Below are 23,495 nucleotides of genomic sequence, written 5' to 3' on the forward strand. Positions count from 1 at the left end.
CAGTGTAATTCTAATATTTATACTCAAGCCTGGTGGTTTTGGGGTAAGAGGCGCATGCGTGTTTCACTCAGTATGAGACCATATGTCTGCGTGAACACAGCATCTGATATGCTGCTTATGTTTTTGTAATTTCAGTTTGAGTCTCAGTAAAGAACCTTGATCTTCATCACACTTGGAAGTCCTTGTCATTATTTGAGTGTGTTTCACAAGAATTATTAAAAAAACAAAAAACATTTATTTAGTTTTACTTGTTATGTGAACAAAACTGTTAAATCTAACAGATTTTCAATTGTTTTCTATTGTCACAACAAAACTTACTTAGTTAAAAAAAATTATATTTTTATATCAATGTAACTTGAGTCAAAGCATAGATAACAACTAAGTTAAGTTGAGTTAACCCAGCTTTTTTACCACAGAAAAATTTACTTTTCCATACATTTTTTAAGTTCAATGACTTGTCCAGACTTACAGTGAAGGCTTTACATGACTCTGTTCCACAGTACATTGTGGATCTTATCTTTCCCCTTCACACCACCAGACCTCTGAGATCTTCAACCCAAATGCTACTGTTTGTCCCTCGTTCTTAATTAAAATTTAAAGGTGACTGTGTCTTCTCTTTTATTGCTCCCAAACTTTGGAGCAATCTTCCTCTAACTATTAGATCCTCGCCAACTACAGAGACTTTTACGTCTTAAAACCTTTTTTTTATTATTTGGCTTTTGAAGCAGAGCAACAACAATGTTCAAGAGTCTTTTGAACTTACGATGCAAGTTGATTTTATGTTTGTTATATGTCTAAAATGTTCTCAATTACTATTTGGAAAGCACTATGGTCAACTACAGTTACCAACTACAGTTGTTTTTAAATGTGCTAGAGCAGTGGTTCTCAACCTTTTTTGGATGAACGCCCCTCCTACTTCATCCCCCAGATGGAGGGCTATATCTGGGGCCTATAAAATGAAAATGTGAAGACAAAAACTAATAATAAAAGTGATATTTTTATTATATTTAAAAAATAAGTGAAAAGACCAATAATATTGCATAGTTTGTCCAACTGAAATTCTTATTCTAAAGTACAGCATTGATTTTGAGTTGGATGCAGATATAAATTTTCTGGTATTCACAACAGTAAGGTTATCTATAACATCTATAAAAAGTAAAAAGTTATCCTAATTTATGTGGCTAAATTATTCTAACATGACTGAGTTGGAACTCCTTTCATCAGGTTCTTATTGATTCAAATGAGTCATCTCTTGGAATTTCTGAAGGCAAACAAAACCAGTCATATTTTCTTACACTCAAAAAATATATTTTAGCCTGATTTTTAAGCTAAAGGATTGACGCATTTAGGAATGATGCATTTCTATTCCATCTTTTAAAATGTATATTTTGCATTTGCCCTTATGATAATATAAATGTATGTATTTATTTATTCATAGTTGTAACACTGGTGTTTGTAGACCATGGTAAGCACATGGAAGCATGGATCTTCACAACTATGGTTAGATGTAACATGATTTCTATAAAAACAAACTATGGCAGTTTTGTAATTATAAACAGTAGGCCTACCCTAAACACATTTATAAACAATTAATACAAAATATAAACATTTATAAGTTGTAACAATAATGAATTATATTCTCTCATTCCCCTAATGTAGACTATTACAAATTTAATTGAGTTGAAGTAGTGATATGATAATATTTATTATGAGTCTATTTCTGCCTAAAGTACAGTTAGTGTTACTATAGTAAATTCAAGGGTGGTCATGTGGAATTCTGAGCCGAATTCAAATGGTTTCTAGATAAACGTTTTTATGCAAAGAGGAAGTTAACGATCGATTTGATTAATATGACTGATAAACGCTCCCCATTTGTAACCTAATGCCCTCCTCTCTCCTAATTTGCTCTCAGCTCCCTCTGGCATCATCTGAACGCCCCCTGGGGGGGCATTACCACCCCTGTTGAGAACCCCTGTGCTAGAGAATTACAATTTGTATTGTATTATATTTAAGACAACAAGCACAAAACAATGTAGCTACTGTTTGCTAATTTTTACATTTTATAAGTCTAAACAGACAATCAGACAACTGCCCTTTACTTTAAATGCAATCGTTTATTTTCTTTTAAACACTAATTTTCCCTGGCTGACCTACTGTACATTAACAGCAATGGCAGATGGATAGACTATATCTCCACTTAGCTGTAGTGCATAGATCAGTAGGTTCATTGCACCTGGGTCGGATCATGAGTTTCAACTTACACTAAGGAGTTATTTTAGCAATGCCAAATATAGCACAATTCCTTTGTATATTGGGAGTGAAAGAGTCATTGTCATTTATATACAAAGGCATTACACACGTTCCTCTTGCACTGAGAATGGCTGTTTCTCTGTTTGTCTGACTGATGCTCTGCTGACTGATGAAATGAGCAGGAGGAGTAGGCCAGTAAGCAGGCAGAAAAAGGCAGCAGTGGGAGCCAGCATAAAGGACGGACCATAGTGCACTCTGAGCTGCAGACTAGGACAAACTAAGCGTCTTCGCTGAAGGCCGTATCGCTCTAAAGAGTCTGAGACCTGCACCCACACAGCAAACAACAGCACTACAGACCAGATTAAGACACCTGCAGGGGGAGGGAAAGAAAGATCAAGTAAAAGAGAGAGGGAAAGAGGAAAAAAAAAATGTAAAAGCCTATTTTAGAAGAATGTTTAAATATAAAATCTCTTAGTATAGTTTATAGGATAGTTTATTAACTTAGCTTTTCTCACCTCCAGTTATAAAGAGAGCCCCTCCAGCCTCATAAAGGCGATGGCTCATCCCTGAGGTAGCACAGATTGTGACAAACCCACCAATCATCACAGAGATGACTCCCAGCACGAAAATAACACACCAAAAAGCCCTTTGTACTAGCAATGGAAAATTTAGCTGGATTACTACTTTGAAAACACAATAAATGACAAAATTTACAGTCAGGCATAATTTGAAATTGTTGCTCAAGTTCTCACCTGTAGCAAAATCTGAGTGTAGAAAACTATTGCTACGTCTAGAGAGAGGAGCATGAGACAGGTAAGCTGGCATGCAAACCTTCTTGGGTGGTTGATTAGCTGGAAAAAATTGAATCGGTATGTTTGCATTAACAACTTGTTTGGAAGGAAAAAAAATCAAAAAGGCCTTTTAAATTGGGAAGCCTTTAGCCATTTTGTACCCTATACTTATTACAGTGACTGTCCCCCCTGAGGTTAGGTACAGTATACACACACAATCTAAATCATCATTAAAATGTATTTTCATTGACAAAATGTAATCTAATTGCGATGTTATCTAATTGTATAGTTTTGACCCGCATATACATTGAAGAGGGGGGGAAATAGCTTTGCCTTTAAAGATTTGGTATCTTTATAACCTATTTGTATGTTAGGTTTTTAAATTTTGTATGCTTGAAACCAAGTAAAAAATAAAGATTTGACCTACTGATCCAAAATGCCAACATGCTCTCCTGGTCTCCATTTGAACCCCTCTGGTCAGAACATCTCCAAAAGAGGCCCTCATGATAGAACAAATAGGGGTTCTCAGCCTGGTTACTACCATCTGGTTGCACGTGTGAGATGTCCTAATAAAACATTGATAAAAAATAAAATAAGCCAAGAAATAAATGATACTATTTATTATTATTATTATTATTATTATTATTATTATTATTTATAATATCTTAAAGGAGCACTCAGTAACTTTTCTTTTTGTGTCATCTTGGACTTATAGTGACACCTAGCGGCTTGGATGCAGCATCATTTAAAATAAATAGTTTTCAGTGTCAGATGCCATTGTAGAAATGTAGTATTCATAGTCAGCCATGATTACTTTAATCAGCGAGTGAAAGTATCAAATAACAGGACGGTTACTGAGATTAAGCGAATAGTATTCGGCTGGTCATGTGATTCTAACATGGCAGCCCCCATGTGCGGACCCTCTCCATATAGAACAAAACAGCTTTTATAAGGTTACTGACGTGACTGGAGTCTTCATTTTAATGTTAATGGTCATGATTTCCTACATATATTGCAAAATTACATTTCATGTCTTTACTGAGTGCACCTTTAAAGGGATAGTTCACACAAAAAAAACTGTTCCCTATCTTTCACTCACTCGATGTTGTGTCGATGTATTGACACTAGGGGTCACTCTTGGGAGCCCCAAACACCTCTGCTTTTTTTAAAAAAGGCCAATGAGAATTGGCGAGTGGAATTTGCATGCCACTCCCCCGGACATATGGGTATAAAAGGAGCTGGTATGCAACCACTCATTCAGATTTTCTCTTCGGAGCCGAGCGGTTGTATTCAGTGCACTGAATTCAATTCCCTCCAAAGACGCACCTCAAAACTGCTGGATTTATGGCGCATTTCAGCGGCTTCTCCCCCTCTGCACCCGTGGAGTGCAGAGAACGCCCCTGGGCGCTTCAGCAGAGCGAAAATAAGAGAGTATATTCTAAAAGAGTATATTTTCATTCATAAAAAGAGTGGCACACACACGGAACGTCTTTTTAAAGATGCCTTTCCATTTGTGTGTTACTCCTGTTTGCGGTCATTATCTCTCCACTTCTGATGGCCATGATCGCTGTCTTACGTGTCTGGGCACTGCCCACACAGAGACATCGTTCGTGGATGAGTCATGTCCTCATTGCGAGAACATGACCATGGCAACGTTGCAGTCGCGGCTTGCTTTTGTAAGAAAGCGGCTCCCCGCACCAGTCCTTCTACCTACGGGTTTGAGGCCGCGTCGGTTAGCACTGGGGGCGATTGGGGACATCAATGGGACCAGCTCCGCCGGGTATCACCACACGGACCTCCCATTCACTAGCATGCTCGCTTACCCCGATCGGGCTCTCGCACGAGACCGCCGGCTCGTCTCAGCACGAGTTCAACTTCAGGTTCGGAGCTCGGGAAGATGATGAGTTATCGAGTGCAGCATCGGAGAGCGGGCTCGTCCAGTCTGACGCAGAGGCTTCGGCTGGGCTTCCTCCTTCAGGAACGGTCGCCCAGTCTCACGCCAACGCGGAAATGATGGACATGCTTTCCCGGGCGGCCGTGAGCGTCGGGCTAGAGTGGAACCCTCCACTCTCCCCTGAACCCTCGCGGCTTGACGATTGGTTCCTGGGCTCGGGGCATTGGCCACGCCCCGCCCCCTTTCCTTTCTTCCCGGAAGTGCATGAGGAGCTGACAAGATCGTGGGAGGCACCTTTTACTTCCCGGTCCTGGTCTTTCAGCTCCCCTGTTCTCACTACCCTCGATGGTAGAGTGGCCAGGCGGTAATCAGTGATCCCCCAGGTGGATAAGGCGCTCGCGGTACACTTGTGTCCCCTGAGTGCCGCCACCTGGCGCGAGTCACCTTAAGCTCCCATCCAGAGCCTGTAGATTTACGTCGTCCCTGATGACTGTGGCCTGCGGTGCCACTGAACAAGCCACCTCCACCCTGCATGCCATGGCTCTCCTGCAAGTACACCAAGCCAAGGCGCTAAAAGAACTGCACGAGGGTAGTTCTGACCCCGGATTGATGCAGGAACTGCGCTCGGCGACTGACCTCGCTCACCAGGCGATGAAGGTCACGGTGCGGTCTCTCGGGCAGGCAATGTCCACCCTGGAGGAGCCAGGTAAGTGCTTCGATGTCCCTGGACTCAGCAAGGCCACAGGGCTCGATCGCACGGTACATCCGATGTGATCATTCCCTTGGTCCCCCTCGCCCGGAGTTTGGGTGCATGGCTCGCACTTTTCAACCCATCGCGATGGCTGACCTGGACCGTCTGACTCAGCTACGCGATTCAGTTTGCCAGGCGCCCTCCCAGGTTCAAGGGCGAGAACGCCGCTACCTTGCGTGCGGAAATCGCTACCCTTCTGCGTAAGGGTGCGATAGAGCCTGTCCCTCCAGCCGGGATGAAGAAAGGGTTCTACAACCCTTACTTCATCGTACCGAAGAAAGACGGTGGGTTGTGACCAATCCTGGACCTGCGAGTACTGAACTGGGCTTTGCACAGACTCCCGTCCAAGATGCTGACGCAAAAACGCACTCTAACGAGCGTCCGGCATCAAAATTTGTTCACGGCGGTAGACCTGAAGGACGCGTACTGCCACGTCTTGGTCTTACCTCGACACAGACCCTTCCTGCGGTTTGCCTTCGAAGGCCAGGCGTACCAGTACAAGGTCCTCCCCTTCGGCCTGTCCTTGTCCCCTCGCGTCTTCACGAAGGTTGCAGAGGCAGCCCTTGCCCCGCTAAGGGAAGTGGGCGTCTGCATCCTCAACTATCTCGACAACTGGCTAATCCTAGCTCACTCTTGAGAGTTGTTGTGCGCACACAGGGACCTCGTGCTCCAGCACCTCAGCCGACTGGGGCTTCGGGTCAACTGGGAAAAGAGCAAGCTCTCCCCGGTTCAGAGCATCTCTTTCCTCGGATTGGAGTTGGACTCCAATGACAGTGTGCCTCACGAACGAGAGTGCACAGTCGGTGCTGAACTGTCTGAAGGCGTTCAGACAGAGGACAGCGGTTCCACTGAAACTTTTTCAGAGACTCCTGGGGCATATTGCATTCTCAGCGGCGGCCACACCGCTCGGGTTGATGCATATGAGACCGCTTCAGCACTGGCTTCAGACTCGAGTCCCGAGATGGGCATGGCATCGTGGGACACTTCGCGTGACCATCACGCCGATCTGTTGCCGCCTCTTCAGCCCTTGGACCGACCTTGCATTTCTACGGGTTACAATAGACGCCTCCAAGACGGGCTGGGGTGCCGTATGCAACTCTCACGTGATCCTGAGACCCCGACCAGGCTATGTATCGTGATAGCATATCAGGCTCAGGACATGCCACCCCCTGTGGGGTTACGAGCCCACTCTACCAGGAGTGTGGCGGCCTCCTGGGCCTTGGCCAGTGGTGCCTCTTTGGCAGACATCTGCAGAGCAGCGGGCTGGGCAACACCCAACACCTTTGCGAGGTTCTGCAATCTCCGGGTTGAGCCAGCCTCATCCACATCCACATGTGCTAGTTCCCCGAAGGCGACCCCATGTGATATCTTCCGAAAAATTGTTTCCCTGTCGGCAAACTGCATCTTCCTTGGGCAGAGGCCCCTCTGCCCCCAGTCGCCTTGCTCTGTAGAAACTCCTCCCCCTTCGGGTAGGACCTCTCCACATGACATACTTCCGACAAGACTCGGTAAGACCATGTGACATATTCCACACAAAATACCCCCCCACTCGGCTGGGTTAGCCTGTCCCTATAGTTGGGCAGTCAACTTGTTCCTGATGGACCGTTCGATGCTCATAAGAGCGTTGGGGGAGGTTACGTGATGGTCTGGTATGCTGGCTACGAGGCACACAGTGGTCTGCCCGTCACACACCACCAGTTCACATAACACAGTTCAGATAGTTGTGGCGTTTTGTATAAGGACCCCTAGTGTCACTACATCGACACAATGTCGAGTGAGTGACAGATAGGGAACGTCCTGTTACATTCGTAACCTCCGTTCCCTGATGGAGGGAATGAGACGCTGAACGCTAAACTACCTGCTGAAATGGCCGGGACCTGGTCTCGGCTCCTCAGCACAAAACCTGAATGAGTGGTTGCATACCAGCTCCTTTTATACCCGTATGTCCGGGGGAATGGCATGCAAATTCCACTCACCAATTCTCATTGGCCTTTTTTAAAAAAAGCAGAGGTGTCTGGGGCTCCCAAGAGTGACCCCTAGTGTCACTACATCTACACAATGTCTCGTTCCCTCCATCAGGGAACGGAGGTTACGAAAGTAAACAGGACATTTTCACTTATTTACTTATTTTACCCTCATATGCCTCATATTGTCATATTTAATGAGGCTTCTCCCGAAATGTTACTTTTGTATATGTAACCGGTCCTGACGACCCGCTCAAAACGGGATTCAAACTGGCATCTCTGGCATGGGAGACGGGCGTGCTAACGAGGAGGCTAAAGGCTACAGCCTCTAGTGTCAGTCGCTAGTGCGTCTCTTGAGGCCAGGAGTTTGAGGTTTACATACTGCACAGCTACCTACCAGCTGGCTCCCGTTACACATATTCAGCAGGGACAATGGAGCAAATGTCAAGGGCTGCATCCAAAATCACATGCTGTCAGAGTATGCATTGCATTTGATGAAAAACATCTCGGCCATTAAAAAAAGCACATTCTTTAGGTATGCAGGTGAGTTCTATGAATACAGTCCCAGACATATTTAAGGAACATGGGCATTGTTCCATGACACGAATATATGACGTAATAACACCCGCATAAACAATCTGTTCTGGTTTTGTTAAACAGGTACAATTTAACCACAAGGAACAAGTTTCTGGTTCTCAGCTGTTTATTTTTTTTTAATTTGTTTTGAATATGACGTTCGTTGCGGGATAGCATTGCGGGATAGTAAAGTATCCATTGGATGCACACTTTAGAATGTCGCCAGATGTAGTAGGTCATCCGGGTATCTCCAGAGGTGGGTAGTAGCGCACTACATTTACTCTTGTTACATTTACTTGAGTAACTTTGTGGAAAAGAAATTACTTTTAGAGTAGGTTTAAAAGTGGGTACTTCTTACTCTCACTCAAGTAAATTTCTAATGAATTTTTTTTACTTTTACTTCTTTACAAAGGGCAGCGTTCCTGTCGTTACATTACTGGGTTTAATTTTAATTAATGCATCATTTATTGAGAAATTATTGAATGGAACTTTTACCGGAGTGGAAATTCACACAACTGCACATACTGTCACAGACTGTCACTAAAGTCATCAATGCTGCAGCATCAAACTCTTCAAAGTGAAACATTTTCTTCGCTCTGCACAGTGAAAAAAAAGAATAGTTTCATCATGCAATGCCTTCATTTAACACCAAGACAAGCTGATATTTCAAGATTAAAATCACAGCTTCAACTTAAGGCAGCACGCTGAGGTAAGTTTTGGCTCTGGTGCTAACACAGGCTTTTCTGTGTTAATGTGATGGTCATTTTCAGGGTGATTCTGTAACTGGGCTGTTATGACATCAGTTTTTAAGTGTACATTTTTAAATCAGTGCAGCAATATATCAGTGCGCTTTGTCCCGTGTCCCGCATGTCTTGAGCAGTATTTACGCATTTACCCCGCGCCCTCGCGGGGGTATTGGAAACTATCGCAGCTACTTCAGGCGGATTAACTATAAATCCATGTAAAAATCCAAGTTAAGTGTAAATAAATGCCTTAGCTCTGCTGTTCGCGTGATTGATCACTGGAGCGCGAACAGACAGCATTTCTACGCGTGCACAACGAGGTGCGTGAGGCGCGCACGCGTGTAGGATGTGCGGGCGCAAGGCGATCATATGGCGAAGAGAGTGGCTGTGTCCGAAATCGTTCACTATTTCCTATATAGTGAATGGCAGTGAGTGATAGAAATGAGTGAATTCGGTCGCTGACGTATACACAAAGCGTCGGATCTCTGGGGCTGTCACAGAAATAACATCACATTAACTTTTAAAATACTTGGGCCTTAGTTGTTATTCTTATTAAATAATATAGTAATACAATAAATCTTCATTCTGTTTGTCATTTTTAATATATACTGTGTGTTAATATAAAGAGTAAACACATTTGATCAAATAAAGAGTACATTTTAAAATGTATCTGTAAGTTTTGCCTCTCTATATGCTATTATGTTATTTTAATCAAGTAATGATTTGTCAAAAAGTAATTTAATACATTCAGCATGAAAGAAAACATTGCAGAAGTGAAGGAAGCAGTAAACTCCCAGCTCGTACGTCTTCCCCATGGTGGATTGTGGGCAATTAACCGTCGTCGAGTGTACATTGTGGGTAATAATAAGGAACGAGTGGCTCACTCAGACTTCAGACAATCCTACAAAATGGCAGACACTCAAAATAGTGCACTATATAGTGGATAGGGGGTGGTTTCAGACACAGCATGTGTTCCATGACCGGGGTTGGTGCCCTACGCACTAGGCTGTGTACTCTGCATTTAGAGGGCAGAGGTACTGCTGTACAGAACTAATCATCTAAATTCTTTTTACACTGAAAACTGTAACTACACTGAAATAAGAATCTGCACAGGACTTTATGAGCTATGAAATAGCGAAAGAAGGCATTAATAAAGCATGATCTTGCTTTGCTTTATATTTCAGCATTATATATAATGTCCCTGTGGGACATTTTCACGTTTTCACCGTAATAATTACTAGAAATGTTTCCAAACCTCTCTTATTATAGACAAATTCATCCAGATCTGACAAGAGCCCTTAAAGGGATAGTTCACCCAAAAATTAAAATTCTCATTATTTACTCACCCTCATGTCATCCCAGATATGTATGACTTTTAGAAGAATTTTCAGCTCTGTAGGTCCATACAATGCAAGTGAATGGGTGGCAACATTTTAAAGCTAAACAAAATCACATAAGTCAGCATAAAAGTAATCCATAAGACTCCAGTGGTTAAATCAATATCTTCAGAAGCGATGTGATAGGTGTGGATGAGAAACAGAGAAACAGATCACCTTCACATTCTTCTTCTTGTGTTTTTGGTGATTCACATTCTCTGCATATTGCCCTTGCTGTCTAGAAAAAAATGACAAATATTGATCTGTTTCTCACCCACACCTATCATATCACTTCAGAAGATATGGATTTAACTACTGGAGTCTTATGGATTATTTTTATGCTGCCTTTATGTGCTTTTTGGAGCATCAACATTTTGGCCAACAGAGCTCAAATATTCTTCTAAAAATCTTAATTTGTGTTCTGCAGAAGAAAGAAAGTCATACACATCTGGGATAGCATGAGGGTGAGTAAAATAATGAGAGAATTTTTATTTTTGGGTAAACTACCCCTTTAAAGTGATAGCTCAGACATAATTTAATGTTCTGTCATAATTTCCATACCCTCATGTTGTTCCAAACCAGTGTGACGCTTTGCATTATGTGGAACACAAAATATGTTAGACAGAATGTTAGGGACTGACAGTCTCAGTCACCATTCACTTTCAAAATATGGAGAAAAATAAAATTCACTTAAAGTAATTAGTGACTCAAACATTCTGTCTAATATCTATTTCGTGTTGCATGGAAGAAAGAAAGTCATATGGGTTTGGAATGACATAATGGTGAATGATGACAGAATTTCCATTAATAATAATAATAATTCTGTAATACATGTTAAATGTGTATTATGTAATGGAATATAGGGGAGTTATACGTCTATTATGTCATTTGTGAAAGTAACGAGTTACTACTTGAGCACTCTTTTAATTGAATACTTTCTTACTCTTACTCAAGTAATTATTTATGTTACTACTATTACTTCTACTTGAGTAATTATTATTTTTTTTTTAAGTAATTGTACTTTTACTTGAGTAAAGTTTTGGGCTACTCTACCCACCTCTGGGTATTTCTTGCCTACTGTTTTATAAATACTGAGGATTCTGACACCCTGCTTCATTTACAGACTGCTTTTGGCTTACTATATAGTAGCGAATTATACATATTCTGATGCAGCCAATGGGCCTCATTCATGAAACATGAGCAGAACAAATTTTTGTGTAAATCGTTCGTAAAGCCGTTCTGACAAATTCTCGGATTCATACAAGTTTTCGTATTTTCAAAACATTAGTTGGTACGAACAAAATTTACACCTGCTCCCAAACACGTGTAAATCCTGCGTAAGACATCTGAACGTGTTGTGTTCTTTCACGCAAACTGTCAAGACTTAATTTTGATAGAAGTGAAATTAAATAATTAATGACCAAATTAAATTAAATTAATGAAATTAACCGTAAAAAATCAAAAATTATTTAAAAAAATTAAAAAGACGAAGAAAAAAAGCTTTGTTATATTTTTTAAACCATAACCTATACTTATTTAGAAATGTTTATTTACTGCTTAAGTATAATTGTTTCCCAACTCTGCTTATCGTTTTCCCAGCAGAAGTGCTTAGTTTCTCTCGAAAAAATTAATGCCTTTTAACTTGACTGGTTGGACACGTTTTTTTTTTTTTAATTATTTGATATTAGCTCTATAATTTAGATTTCATATTTGAATTGGCATCTGCAAATACCACGTTCAGTTGATAACATATAGTCAACGCTAATGCTGTTAAACCCCTAAATAAACACACTGTGGACAGGTGCGCACCCAATACAACGGGAAAAAAATAGAAAAAGCCTGCACATTGTCATATAGCTTGAAAATCTATATATAGCGTTCGGTCAAAGACCTTCTTCAGGCATTCTAATAATTTCTCTGAAGATTCTTCCAGTTGCAAATAGCCTATAGGCCTATATCTGTTACCATCATGATTTAACCAAGAAGTTTCAAAGATGATGCTGGCAGTCATCTTTGAAACTGGTTTGTGGGGCCCTTGGCGAAACCATGAAAATGTTTTAATAGAAAGCACTAAAAAAGAAGCACTATACTGTATAGCTTGGTAGATGACAAATAACTTGTCCAATAGCGTTTTTTCCCAACATGATGATGTTAGGTTAAAATGTACATGCATGCATAAAGGAATATATGTATTTTAGGTGCTGTGACAAGTCACCATTTTATCGCCTTGTTTTGATCATCTTTCAGCCTTTTTCTAGAAGTACAAATAAACCAATGTCTCAATTAATATGAGGTCATGAAAATTGCAAGTATAATAATTGATGGGTAACATTTTACAACAAGGTTTGCATTAGTTATCATTAACAATGTATAATACATTTTTACAGCATTTCTTAATCTTGGCTAATGTCAATTTATAAAAATACAGTTGTTTATTGTTTGTTCATGTTAGTTTACATTGGATTAACTTATGTTAACTTATACAATTTGTAATGTTATAAATGGACTAGTCTATGTAGAAATTAACATTAACTAAGATTATTAAGTATTGTTCATTGTTGGTTCATGTAACTAATGAAGTTAACTAATGTTAAGAAAAAAAAACATAAGTGTTACTCATAAAAGTAAAACAAAATAAGAAAATGCTGTTTAAAATAGTTTTAATAGTATAGGACACTGCTGACAATGCTTGAAATTCAGTTTCAACTACCCACATATGTGTAAATGATTATTTAGAGCAACAAAATCAATGAAAACAAAAAGTTAGCCAGAACGTGTGCAGAAGTGAATAGAAGTTAAAATATCAGGGAAAATCAGGTAACTACAGCAATAAAATTACATATTTTAAATAGGGCCTATAAACACAACACCTCAAAATACATACAGGTGCATCTCAATAAATTAGAATGTCATGGAAAAGTTCATTTATTTCAGTAATACAACTCAAATTGTGAAACTCGTGTATTAAATAAATTCAGTGCACACAGACTGAAGTAGTTTAAGTCTTTGGTTCTTTTAATTGTAATGATTTTGGCTCACATTTAACAAAAACCCACCAATTCACTATCTCAAAAAATTAGAATATGGTGACATGCCAATCAGCTAATCAACTCAAAACACCTGCAAAGGTTTCCTGAGCCATCAAAATGGTCTCTCAGTTTGGTTCACTAGGCTACACAATCATGGGGAAGACTGCTGATCTGACAGTTGTCCAGAAGACAATCATTGACACCCTTCACAAGGAGGGTAAGCCACAAACATTCATTGCCAAAGAAGCTGGCTGTTCACAGAGTGCTGTATCCAAGCATGTTAACAGAAAGTTGAGTGGAAGGAAATAGTGTGGAAGAAAAAGATGCACAACCAACCGAGAGAACCGCAGCCTTATGATTGTCAAGCAAAATCGATTCAAGAATTTGGGTGAACTTCACAAGGAATGGACTGAGGCTGGTGTCAAGGCATCAAGAGCCACCACACACAGACATGTCAAGGAATTTGGCTACAGTTGTCGTATTCCTCTTGTTAAGCCACTCCTGAACCACAGACAACGTCAGAGGCGTCTTACCTGGGCTAAGGAGAAGAAGAACTGGACTGTTGCCCAGTGTTCCAAAGTCCTCTTTTCAGATGAGAGCAAGTTTTGTATTTCATTTGGAAACCAAGGTCCTAGAGTCTGGAGGAAGGGTGAAGAAGCTCATAGCCCAAGTTGCTTGAAGTCCAGTGTTAAGTTTCCACAGTCTGTGATGATTTGGGGTGCAATGTCATCTGCTGGTGTTGGTCCATTGTGTTTTTTGAAAACCAAAGTCACTGCACCCGTTTACCAAGAAATTTTGGAGCACTTCATGCTTCCTTCTGCTGACCAGCTTTTTAAAAATGCTGATTTCATTTTCCAGCAGGATTTGGCACCTGCCCACACTGCCAAAAACACCAAAAGTTGGTTAAATGACCATGGTGTTGGTGTGCTTGACTGGCCAGCAAACTCGCCAGACCTGAACCCCATAGAGAATCTATGGGGTATTGTCAAGAGGAAAATGAGAAACAAGAGACCAAAAAATGCAGATGAGCTGAAGGCCACTGTCAAAGAAACCTGGGCTTCCATACCACCTCAGCAGTGCCACAAACTGATCACCTCCATGCCACACTGAATTGAGGCAGTAATTAAAGCAAAAGGAGCCCCTACCAAGTATTGAGTACATATACAGTAAATGAACATACTTTCCAGAAGGCCAACAATTCACTAAACATGTTTTTTTTATTGGTCTTATGATGTATTCTAATTTTTTGAGATAGTGAATTGGTGGGTTTTTGTTAAATGTGAGCCAAAATCATCACAATTAAAAGAACCAAAGACTTAAACTACTTCAGTCTGTGTGCATTGAATTTATTTAATACACGAGTTTCACAGTTTGAGTTGAATTACTGAAATAAATGAACTTTTCCACGACATTCTAATTTATTGAGATGCACCTGTATCTGTAAACAAATGTAATGAATAAACACATACCTCTTAGAGAGCAGAGATCTTTGCAGATATGATGGTTTGTTTATTTTATTATTAATTGCTCATATTTTCACTCTGAGTTTTTTGCATCTGTATATCTACAGTGTCTGAATTTCTTCCCAGATTATTCTTGGGAAAACGTGAAAAGCCCTAATGATTTGATAAGTGCTGTTTCTGCTATCCTTTACACAAAATAAGCCTCAAAGACTCAAATAGCCACAAAGAAATATTTTTCATAACTTATTTCCTGCGTTTCTGTCAGGTGTGCATGCGCATTATTCAGCAAGGTGTGCGATACATATGTGTTTAATAATACTGTGAAAAGAAGCTGCACTCCAGTTCCCAACAATGCTTTGCGTTATGAATAAATTATGCAGATTAGTGTGTACTGCTTAACTTCTTGCCGATTTTAGATACACTGCTATTTTATTTGTTGTAACCTTCAGTTATTTGACTTTTTGTGATTATTCAGAGCTCATGTTATACCTACAGTAATATGTTGTTTTTAGTTTAGAACCAGAGAAGGTTAATGGTGGTGCACGTCGTCCTGCCGGCATGAACTGAAATTTTTTTACACTCATGTCAAACATGTAAATTTTAATTTACTTCTTGAACTGCTGGATTCACAAAAGAGCATCATATGACAGCAAAAACATGTGATGACAGTAAGTCCTCACTTTCTTTGAGACTTGTGCCTGCTAAATACAAATTTTACAATGTGAATGCACTTCATTCATAAAAACCATTTATTACTGTTCCAAATAGAGGTTAACAGCATTTACTAGCATAAATGGTTCCTTCCTTATATGGCATTTTCATGGGTGTGGATAATGATAATTGTGAATGAACGTGCACACGCCTGTTTGGAATTCACTAACATACACACGTTTTATAAAAAAATCTGGGGAGTATGATGGGTTTATGAATCCGGCGGAAAGTTTTCGGGAAGGCTCATTTTATGCACAAATTAATCAATTTCCTCATATAGCCTATTTACGTAAGTTTCATGAATGAGGCCCAATGTGTGTATTGATACATACCGGTGCAGTTCATTATCATAAATGCCAACTATAGAATGTGATGCAAAAAGTAATCTAAAAAGTAATTACAGGAGCAAAAGTAATTACAATTCCTTTTTGGCTTTCTGAGTACTTACAAAATGAGGTAATTTTTTTCAGGAGATGGGGGTGAATCCACTAAACAGTTGTGCCACTTTTGCGCATGGTTTTTCAGTGCAAAAACCTGTGTCTTTTTTACTAACCAACCGGAATCTAGTTTATCCAACATAATCAGTGCTAAAATTATGCTGCATTTTGAGTCATTGTCATTCCTTTCCACTCAAACACACCTTCATTCTATGTACATAAAGCTTATTATAGTTCGCGCTTCATTAACAAAAAATATCTTGCCTTATGAAAGCAGGTGGTAAAATATTTTTTATTTAAAAGAGATGTTAGTGTAAATTTTCTATCGATCACATCAGCAGCAATTCATCAAATAATGATCAAATGATGGAGAACATTATAACCTGGCATATATCCAGATGCGCAGTGTAGTCAAGCGCACTTTCGGCATGTAAAAAAGATGATGGTGTCTTAATCACAGTAGTCAGTGATGCTGTTCAGTCATGCCAAACTGTGGCACATAACGGTTGTCTGCTGCATCCTCTGCTATAGAGTGCAAAAATTTTTAGATAGAAAATAGATTTTTAATGATAACTTATAAACCTTTAAAGACAGACCTACTGTGAGCTCTGAGGTTTTTTATTGATGGTATATGTCTTTGTTGAAGCCATCAGTCTGCATTATTTCAACTTCATTGTTTAAAAATCATGTTTAATAGCAAAATCCCTGGTGAACAACTACACTACCCATGGTCCAGCAGAGAAAGATTCACCAATGAACCACGGCCAACAAAATATATATATTTTATATATATATATATATCTTTTACATCTCTTTTTGTGTTTCAAGCGAGAAAGAAAGTCATTTAAGGTACTGTAACAGTTTTTTGCTTTTGTTTCGGTTTCGACATTTTTAACAGTACTGAAGCAAAACAATATTTACCCCAGTGCAGAACAGGTTTAATCTTAAAATTCTAATGGTTTGTCAGCAGGCGTATTTTATCTTCATATGTCTGGTGTAGCACAGATAAGAGCTCTGAATCTGTGAAATCTCTCATAATGACACTATGTACATTTTAGAGTCTTATCAAACACATTGTTTCAGTAGTTTTAGCTTTTTAACAAATGGCAAATATCTCCAAGTCTAACCTCTTTGACTCTCCATAGTCTGGAAACAGCAGCATCACCTTGTTCACAAGATTCAGATGTTAAAAGCCAGTAATCAGACCCAAGAGATCCCAGCAGGAACATTGAACTTACAGCTCCAAAGAACCCAGCCAGGAACTGTAGCACTTCCAGACGCATGCCTGCTAAACAATGATTTTCTGTCAGTCTTGATGTCGATTTTAATCTCTCACATTTCCTGCTGGTGTGTGTTACCAATAGTATTTTGCTGGGTTGTTCATTATTTTCCTCCGTTGTCCACATTATTCCTTGTTTTTCTATCCAAATGGTGTGTTCTGTCACTCACTGTGTGGCCACTGTGCAATGACTAAAAAGGATCAGACACCGCTATTCTTAGACTCCAGCTGTAGAGACTTATTTTAAAACAGAAGTGTTAACAGTTCAGTTAAATAAATAACAGTTAAAAGTCTAGTTATAAGTGACTGAAGAGTCCCGTGACTGACAATCATAATTTTATGACTGTAACGCTATGTTGTATCATGTTACACTGCAATCAGAGCATGTGGGATTTTCATAAATTGAATTTGGTGGGTACTGGTGAGGTAATGGTATAGAAAATAGAATGTGTCATCATGTGTTTCTGGAGTCAGTATTTAGTTACCTTCTTTAATAAAAATAGCTGTGCTACTGTGAAAAGTTTATTTAACTGTGAAATAGATCTAACCATGTCTCAAGATACTAATGTCCAAATTAAATGCATTCATGTTCTTGAGAAATACCTTTAAAGCTCTATTAAGGTATTTTTGTTTTGCTCCTACATCTGAGAGAAAATATAACATAAGAGTGCTTCCACCATGATAGATTTCCCCTAGTGACTGTCATCACACACCAGATACCTTATTCTTTGTCAAAGCAGTAAATTAGCCCTGGACAAACAGTAAGAGCACTAAACATACACAGTGCTGGGTAGATTACTTCTGAATTGTAATCCAGTACTGATTACAAATTACATGACAACTTTAAATCAGTAATGTGATCTCTTGGATTATATTTGTGGGGTAATCTAATCTGATTGTTTTTGAGTTATCTCTGGCCTTGTAAGGTATTTGGTGTCTTTTGTGAATTAACTCTTATTTTGTAATAGTGTTTCATGGACACTTATTTTGATAAATCTTGTATTTCCTCTTTCCCTTGTTCTTATTTCCTGTCATTCTCTTGCCCAGGTTTTTCTAGTTTATCATTAGATTCATGTGTCTTTAACCCCTCATGTTTCCTGTGTTCATTGTCTGGTCTTGTCCATTCATGGCTGTATCATCAGTCTTGTTTTGGTTCTTGTTTCATTGTGTCTTCGCAGTCTTGGTTCAATAAACACTGCACTTGGATTCTATTCCTTTGCTCTCCGAGTACTGGCATAACAGAAGACAAGACCCAAAAAATATAGATCCAGCAGTGGAACTTTTGTACCTTCGGCAAGGGAATAAATCTATAGAGGAATATACTGAGCTTTTCTGTGCCCTTGCAAGCTGTGTTAACTGGGGAGACCTTGAACTGGAAGACCTTTACACGTATGATCTGAATGAGCCCATTAAATCTTGTCTACCAGGAGGCAGATTTAGTTTTACCATTGAACAATGCATCAGTTATGCCCTACAGCTAAGCTTCTCACCCTACATAGTGGGATACCTACCTACTCCTCTTGTGGCTCCCAATGCTCCCTCACCAGAGGCGGCATCCAGCCAAGGTGGTCCCAGCCTCAGTGGTCCCAGAGGTTCTTTTATTTATTTAAACTTTATTTAACCATGCAAGTTACTGAAGAACAAAATTCTTTATTTACAATTATAGCCTGGCAGGAGGACATGGACCAGGAACCAGGTTCAGTGGTTCCTGTTACAGTGCTACAAGAGGTTCCTGGTTCTGTGCTATTGCCCTTTTCAGAGTCTCCTAGTGCCTTGACTATTCCAGAGTCCCCTAGTCCCCTGACTATTCCAGAATCCCCTAATCCCCTGACTATTCTAGAATCCCCTAATCCCCTGACTATTCCAGAGTCCCCTAGTGCCCTGACTATTCCAGAGTCCCCTAGTACCCTGACCATTCCATCGTCCCCAGCTGCCCTGACCTCGCCCTCTGAGTCCCCAGCTTCCCTGACTATTGCAGAGTCCCCTAGTGCCCTGACAATTCCAGAGTCCCCAACTTCCCTGACTTTGCCCTCTGAGACCCCAGCTGCCCTGACTATTCCACAGTCCCCAGCTGCAATGACTATTCCAGAGTCGCCAGCTTCACTCACCTCGCTCCCCTGTCTGTCCTGCTGATTCCGCCCTGGGCTCCTGGCCATCCGCTGGCTCCACCCTGGTCTCTTGGTCCTCTGCCAGCTCTGCCCTGGTCTCGTGGACATCCGCCAGGATTATTGAAGGTCACTGGATATGATGTAGACATAGAATGTATAGAGTACATCATCAATGTTCAGTTACTTGCATACTTTTTGGTCATGAGAAGCCATGGTCTAATCCAGGGGTTGGCAACCTATGGCATGCATGTCAGCATTGGCATGCAGAGGGGTAATCACTGACACAGCAGCAACGGTGAGAGAGGAGTAGACTGTTTATTCATATAAAATTCCGCACCTGCATTCCAATCTACATCTTGATGTAATACTTCCTCATGATCATGCAGCGTGTTTTCATGAGCTCAATGGGAGGCTAAACAAAAAGTTAAAATGTGACAAGACTACAGTATACCCAACAGACTCGTGCAGCACGTGCAAGCCATTCATGCATCATTAGCCAGCAGAGCTTCACGTTCCGTTAATCACTCGAGTATACATGCCCCCTTTGCTTCGGTCAGGCTGCATGGATGACAGCCTACATCCCGTGTTTCATTTGTTTCTTTTTGCTTTCAGAACAACACGTGATGTAATAAGGAAAACACCATTATTAATCCTTGAGATTTCCAACCCAGCATACAGGTACACCCTCCTTAAACCATGGTCACACGCAAAATTAAATGCAAAGTCTACTAAAAATATAAATTAAACCTGGAAATAAAGTTATTTAGGATTTTGCAGGTGCGATTCACCGAAAAGGGCAAAATATTTTATTGGCTTGTGATGCGTGAATGGCTTGCATGCACAGCATGAGTCTCGTCACACTTTAATAGTGTTTAGCCTCCCATTCAGCTGATGAAAACACGCTGCATGATCATGAGGGAGGATTACATCAAGATGTAGATACAGGTGCAAAAAACATCATATAAATAAAATAGCCAGCTCCTCTCTCGCTGTTGCTTGCGTGCTAATGATTACATGATTACAATGACATAATGACATGTCGGCACAGCCATTGACCAGGAAAAAAATACCACCACTCCATGTCAAAAAGGTTGCCGGCCCCTGGTCTAATCGTTTGAGTAGTGCTTTTAGCACTAGGCCCTCCATCAATGACAGACTCAAATATGATTGAGTTCTTACAAGCATTTCTTATGGGAGAGTTTCTAGAATTATGGACAGGTACCCTGGGGTGCGTAAAAATACACGGTCTTTCTCCAGCAATTTAGGCATTACAAACACCATCAATGTGTGCTTACAGATCAGATCTGTTATATTTGTGAAAAAGCATCACAAAAAAAAAAAAAAGTTAGCACAAAAGCAAAAGTGAATTCATTTAATTTTTGAAGCAGAGTACAAAATTAATTTGTGAAACTAGAACTTCCTTTACCACACAAATGGAGTCGGTTCGACATTTATGTGTGTATTAGATTGTGAATATGAATTGACCTGTACTTGTGCATTTTAATGAAATTAATGGACAAAACCATTCCAAATACATACGACACATGGTTATTTGACACATAGAGTGATAATTTAAATAATATTAAAAAAATATATGTTCCTTAGGAGTTGGTTAGATATGCAATATAAAGCTGAGAAAACATGCAAGAACACCTCCAAATGCTTCTTTACATTTGACATAGAATTGTTTGCAGTGGATAGGATATTACGTTTTGTAAGGCAGGATTTACATTGCACTGTAATGTTTTCACCCTGTGTCTTCTTAAAAGTGAAATGATTTTTGTAAATCCTTTGGTCAAATTCTTAGTGAGACCATCTTCACCATCTTCAGTGTGATTATAGCCACCTGGCTAGTGTCTAGTATCAGGTATGTGTGTGCAATTCCACAACCCTCCCCATCCCCTACCCCTTTCCTCTGGAAACACTCGAAGACTTGCAGAATGTTTATCAGCAGGAGGCTGATTTAGAATTAAAAATATTAAAGATAAAGAAAATTAAAAAAAAGAATTAGGTGGATCAATTAATTATGAACAATTTATTGTTGTTGCCCAATTAATATGTAATCTTGTAATCCATAAAAAAGTAACAGTAATTATTTTGATTATAAGTATTTTAAAATGTAATTTAATCTAATTATAAGTACAAAACAAACTCCGATTTGTCTTTTGCAGGATTCAGATGGCTCCTTCATATGCAAGCAGACAATTATATGCGCAATTATATCTAAAAGTTATCTTCAGTGTTTTTAAAATATGAATATCGGCTGATTTATTTGCCTTGGTCGACCACATTTCTGAAGGCATACAGACACTTTGTATGATAAACAGACCATAATTTAAGTCATGATTCCCTCTTCATGATGTCAAATCACAACCTCATTTGTTCTTGCAACATGACATCATTACGTTTGGTCACGAGACAAGGCAAGAGCCAAGAATGTTTGATGTTATCGACGTAGCCACCACACAGGATTTTAGCATTGTTTACGGAATATATTTGGCTTGATTTAAATTTAGAGTGAATAATGACTTGAGTTATGGTCTGTTTATTATACAAAGTGATCGTATGTCTTCAGAGGACTATGACTCTTTATTGAATGTTAAAGTACGGTGGCCAAGGGATGCACGACACAACCAAATTAGCAAAGCAAATAAAAGCTGAAAACACAACGGAAATAAGCCACAGAACAACAGAAATAAGCCACACACAATAAATTGTAGCCACAACACAATGGAAAAGCCACAGCTCAACAGAAATAACCTACAACACAATGAATATAAGCCACAACATGACGAAATGTATTAGATACAACACAACAAAATGATCAGCAACAACAACAAAGTTATTATAAAATGCTGTACTTACTTGTCCTTTAGTGGTCTGGCCAATACCTGGTTGGGTTTCTACCAGAACTCTTAAACCACATAACTTCATAAACATTTGCTCGAATCCATTCTGGGCAATGGTGCAAAAATGACGTCATAGTAGCTGCAGCTATTCTTGCATACCAACAGCTCTTATATTGTGTCCTGCTCCCGTGAAAATGGGCTGTATGCAGGCTGCAGCCCCCACTCGGACACCAAAGTGCTCAGAGGAAATGCTCAGTTCCATACTCAATGCTCTCTTGTGATGCCTTGACTGGTGAAGTCATGTTGTGATCTTTAGTGGGACAAGCAGCTCTCTGCATATTCTGAGCAGCCCTTACAAAAAAATCTAGAGTTTTTATAAACTTTCCACAAACTTGCCGCAAATATCCCACTCATTATTTTCACATGCAAATGAGCTTGCGGTTCATTGCAAATGTTTGCCAGAAGTTTGCAGCTCCTCACTGGTAGTGGTGAACCTCTAGCAAACCTTTGGCGACAATGAAGAGTTTGCCACAAAGCTCACTTGCATGTGAAAATAATAAGTGGTGAATTTGCCACGAATTTGCAGCAAGTTTGCCAGAAGATAAAATTTAGTGCTTAAAAAATATTTATTTTCCATTCATTTCGCTGTGCTGTGGCTTAATTTCATAGTGTTGTGGCTTATTTCCATTGTGCTGTGGTTTTCCATTGTGTTGTGGCTTTATTTAGTTGTGTTGTGGCATTATTTTGTTGTGTTGTGGCTTACTGTATTTCCGTTGTGTTTTCAGCTTTTATTTGCTTTGCTAATTTGGTTGTGTTGTGCACTTCTCAGTATTAAACCGTATTAAAGTGTGTGACTATGTTGTTCTAACATTGTATGAAATTCAGCCTATTGAACCTTTATTAAATTATTTCCTTTTGTGTTCTTCAGGGAAAAATAATTAATACGGGTTTGGAAGACATAAGGGTGAGTAAATTATGACGTAATTCCATTTTTGGGTGCACGATTCCTTTAAGCAGACTGCAGAAGTGGTAGTAGACTGTCAAGTGAGAATCTCCTTGATTTTGTCATCATTGTACAGGGCATGTTCCCTATCTGTCACTCACTCCATGTTGTGTCGATGTAGTGACACTAGGGGTCACTCTTGGGAGCCCCAAACACCTCTGCTTTTTTTAAATGCTCATTTGCCAATGAGAATTGGTCAGTGGAATTTGTATGCCACTCTCCCGGACATACGGGTATAAAAGGAGCTGGTATGCAACCACTCATTCAGATT

The 23,495-nt window shown here is 39.8% G+C and overlaps 1 protein-coding gene across 4 annotated transcripts; it reads right to left on the bottom strand.

The window, feature by feature from the left end:
- Positions 1-1,044: 1,044 nt before the first annotated feature.
- On the bottom strand, positions 1,045-22,412 carry LOC127446629 (transmembrane protein 182-like). Of its 4 annotated transcripts, XM_051707707.1 has the most exons (8): positions 22,238-22,412; positions 19,373-19,502; positions 17,224-17,270; positions 17,113-17,150; positions 3,469-3,607; positions 3,003-3,101; positions 2,766-2,903; positions 1,045-2,620 (listed from the first exon to the last, which is right to left on the bottom strand). In XM_051707707.1, coding segments are annotated over exons 1-8 (861 nt in total). In that variant the 5' UTR covers positions 22,239-22,412; the 3' UTR covers positions 1,045-2,351. The 4 variants fall into 4 exon arrangements, with proteins under 4 accessions (XP_051563667.1, XP_051563669.1, XP_051563668.1 ...); XM_051707709.1 differs by lacking the exons at positions 17,113-17,150; positions 17,224-17,270; XM_051707708.1 differs by lacking the exons at positions 17,113-17,150; positions 19,373-19,502; positions 22,238-22,412 and having other exon boundaries at positions 17,224-17,419.
- Positions 22,413-23,495: the final 1,083 nt, after the last annotated feature.

The sequence above is a fragment of the Myxocyprinus asiaticus genome, chromosome 9 (genome assembly GCF_019703515.2).
Source record: "Myxocyprinus asiaticus isolate MX2 ecotype Aquarium Trade chromosome 9, UBuf_Myxa_2, whole genome shotgun sequence".
NCBI lineage: Eukaryota > Metazoa > Chordata > Actinopteri > Cypriniformes > Catostomidae > Myxocyprinus > Myxocyprinus asiaticus.

Coding starts and splice junctions, on each gene's coding strand:
- LOC127446629 (XM_051707706.1), bottom strand. CDS start 17,391: ATGTGGACAACGGAGGAAAATAATGAACAACCCAGCAAAATACTATTG. Junction 2,904..3,002: donor ACACTCAGATTTTGCTACAG/GTGAGAACTTGA, acceptor TTCCATTGCTAG/TACAAAGGGCTTTTTGGTGT. Junction 2,621..2,765: donor GGCTCTCTTTATAACTGGAG/GTGAGAAAAGCT, acceptor CTCCCCCTGCAG/GTGTCTTAATCTGGTCTGTA.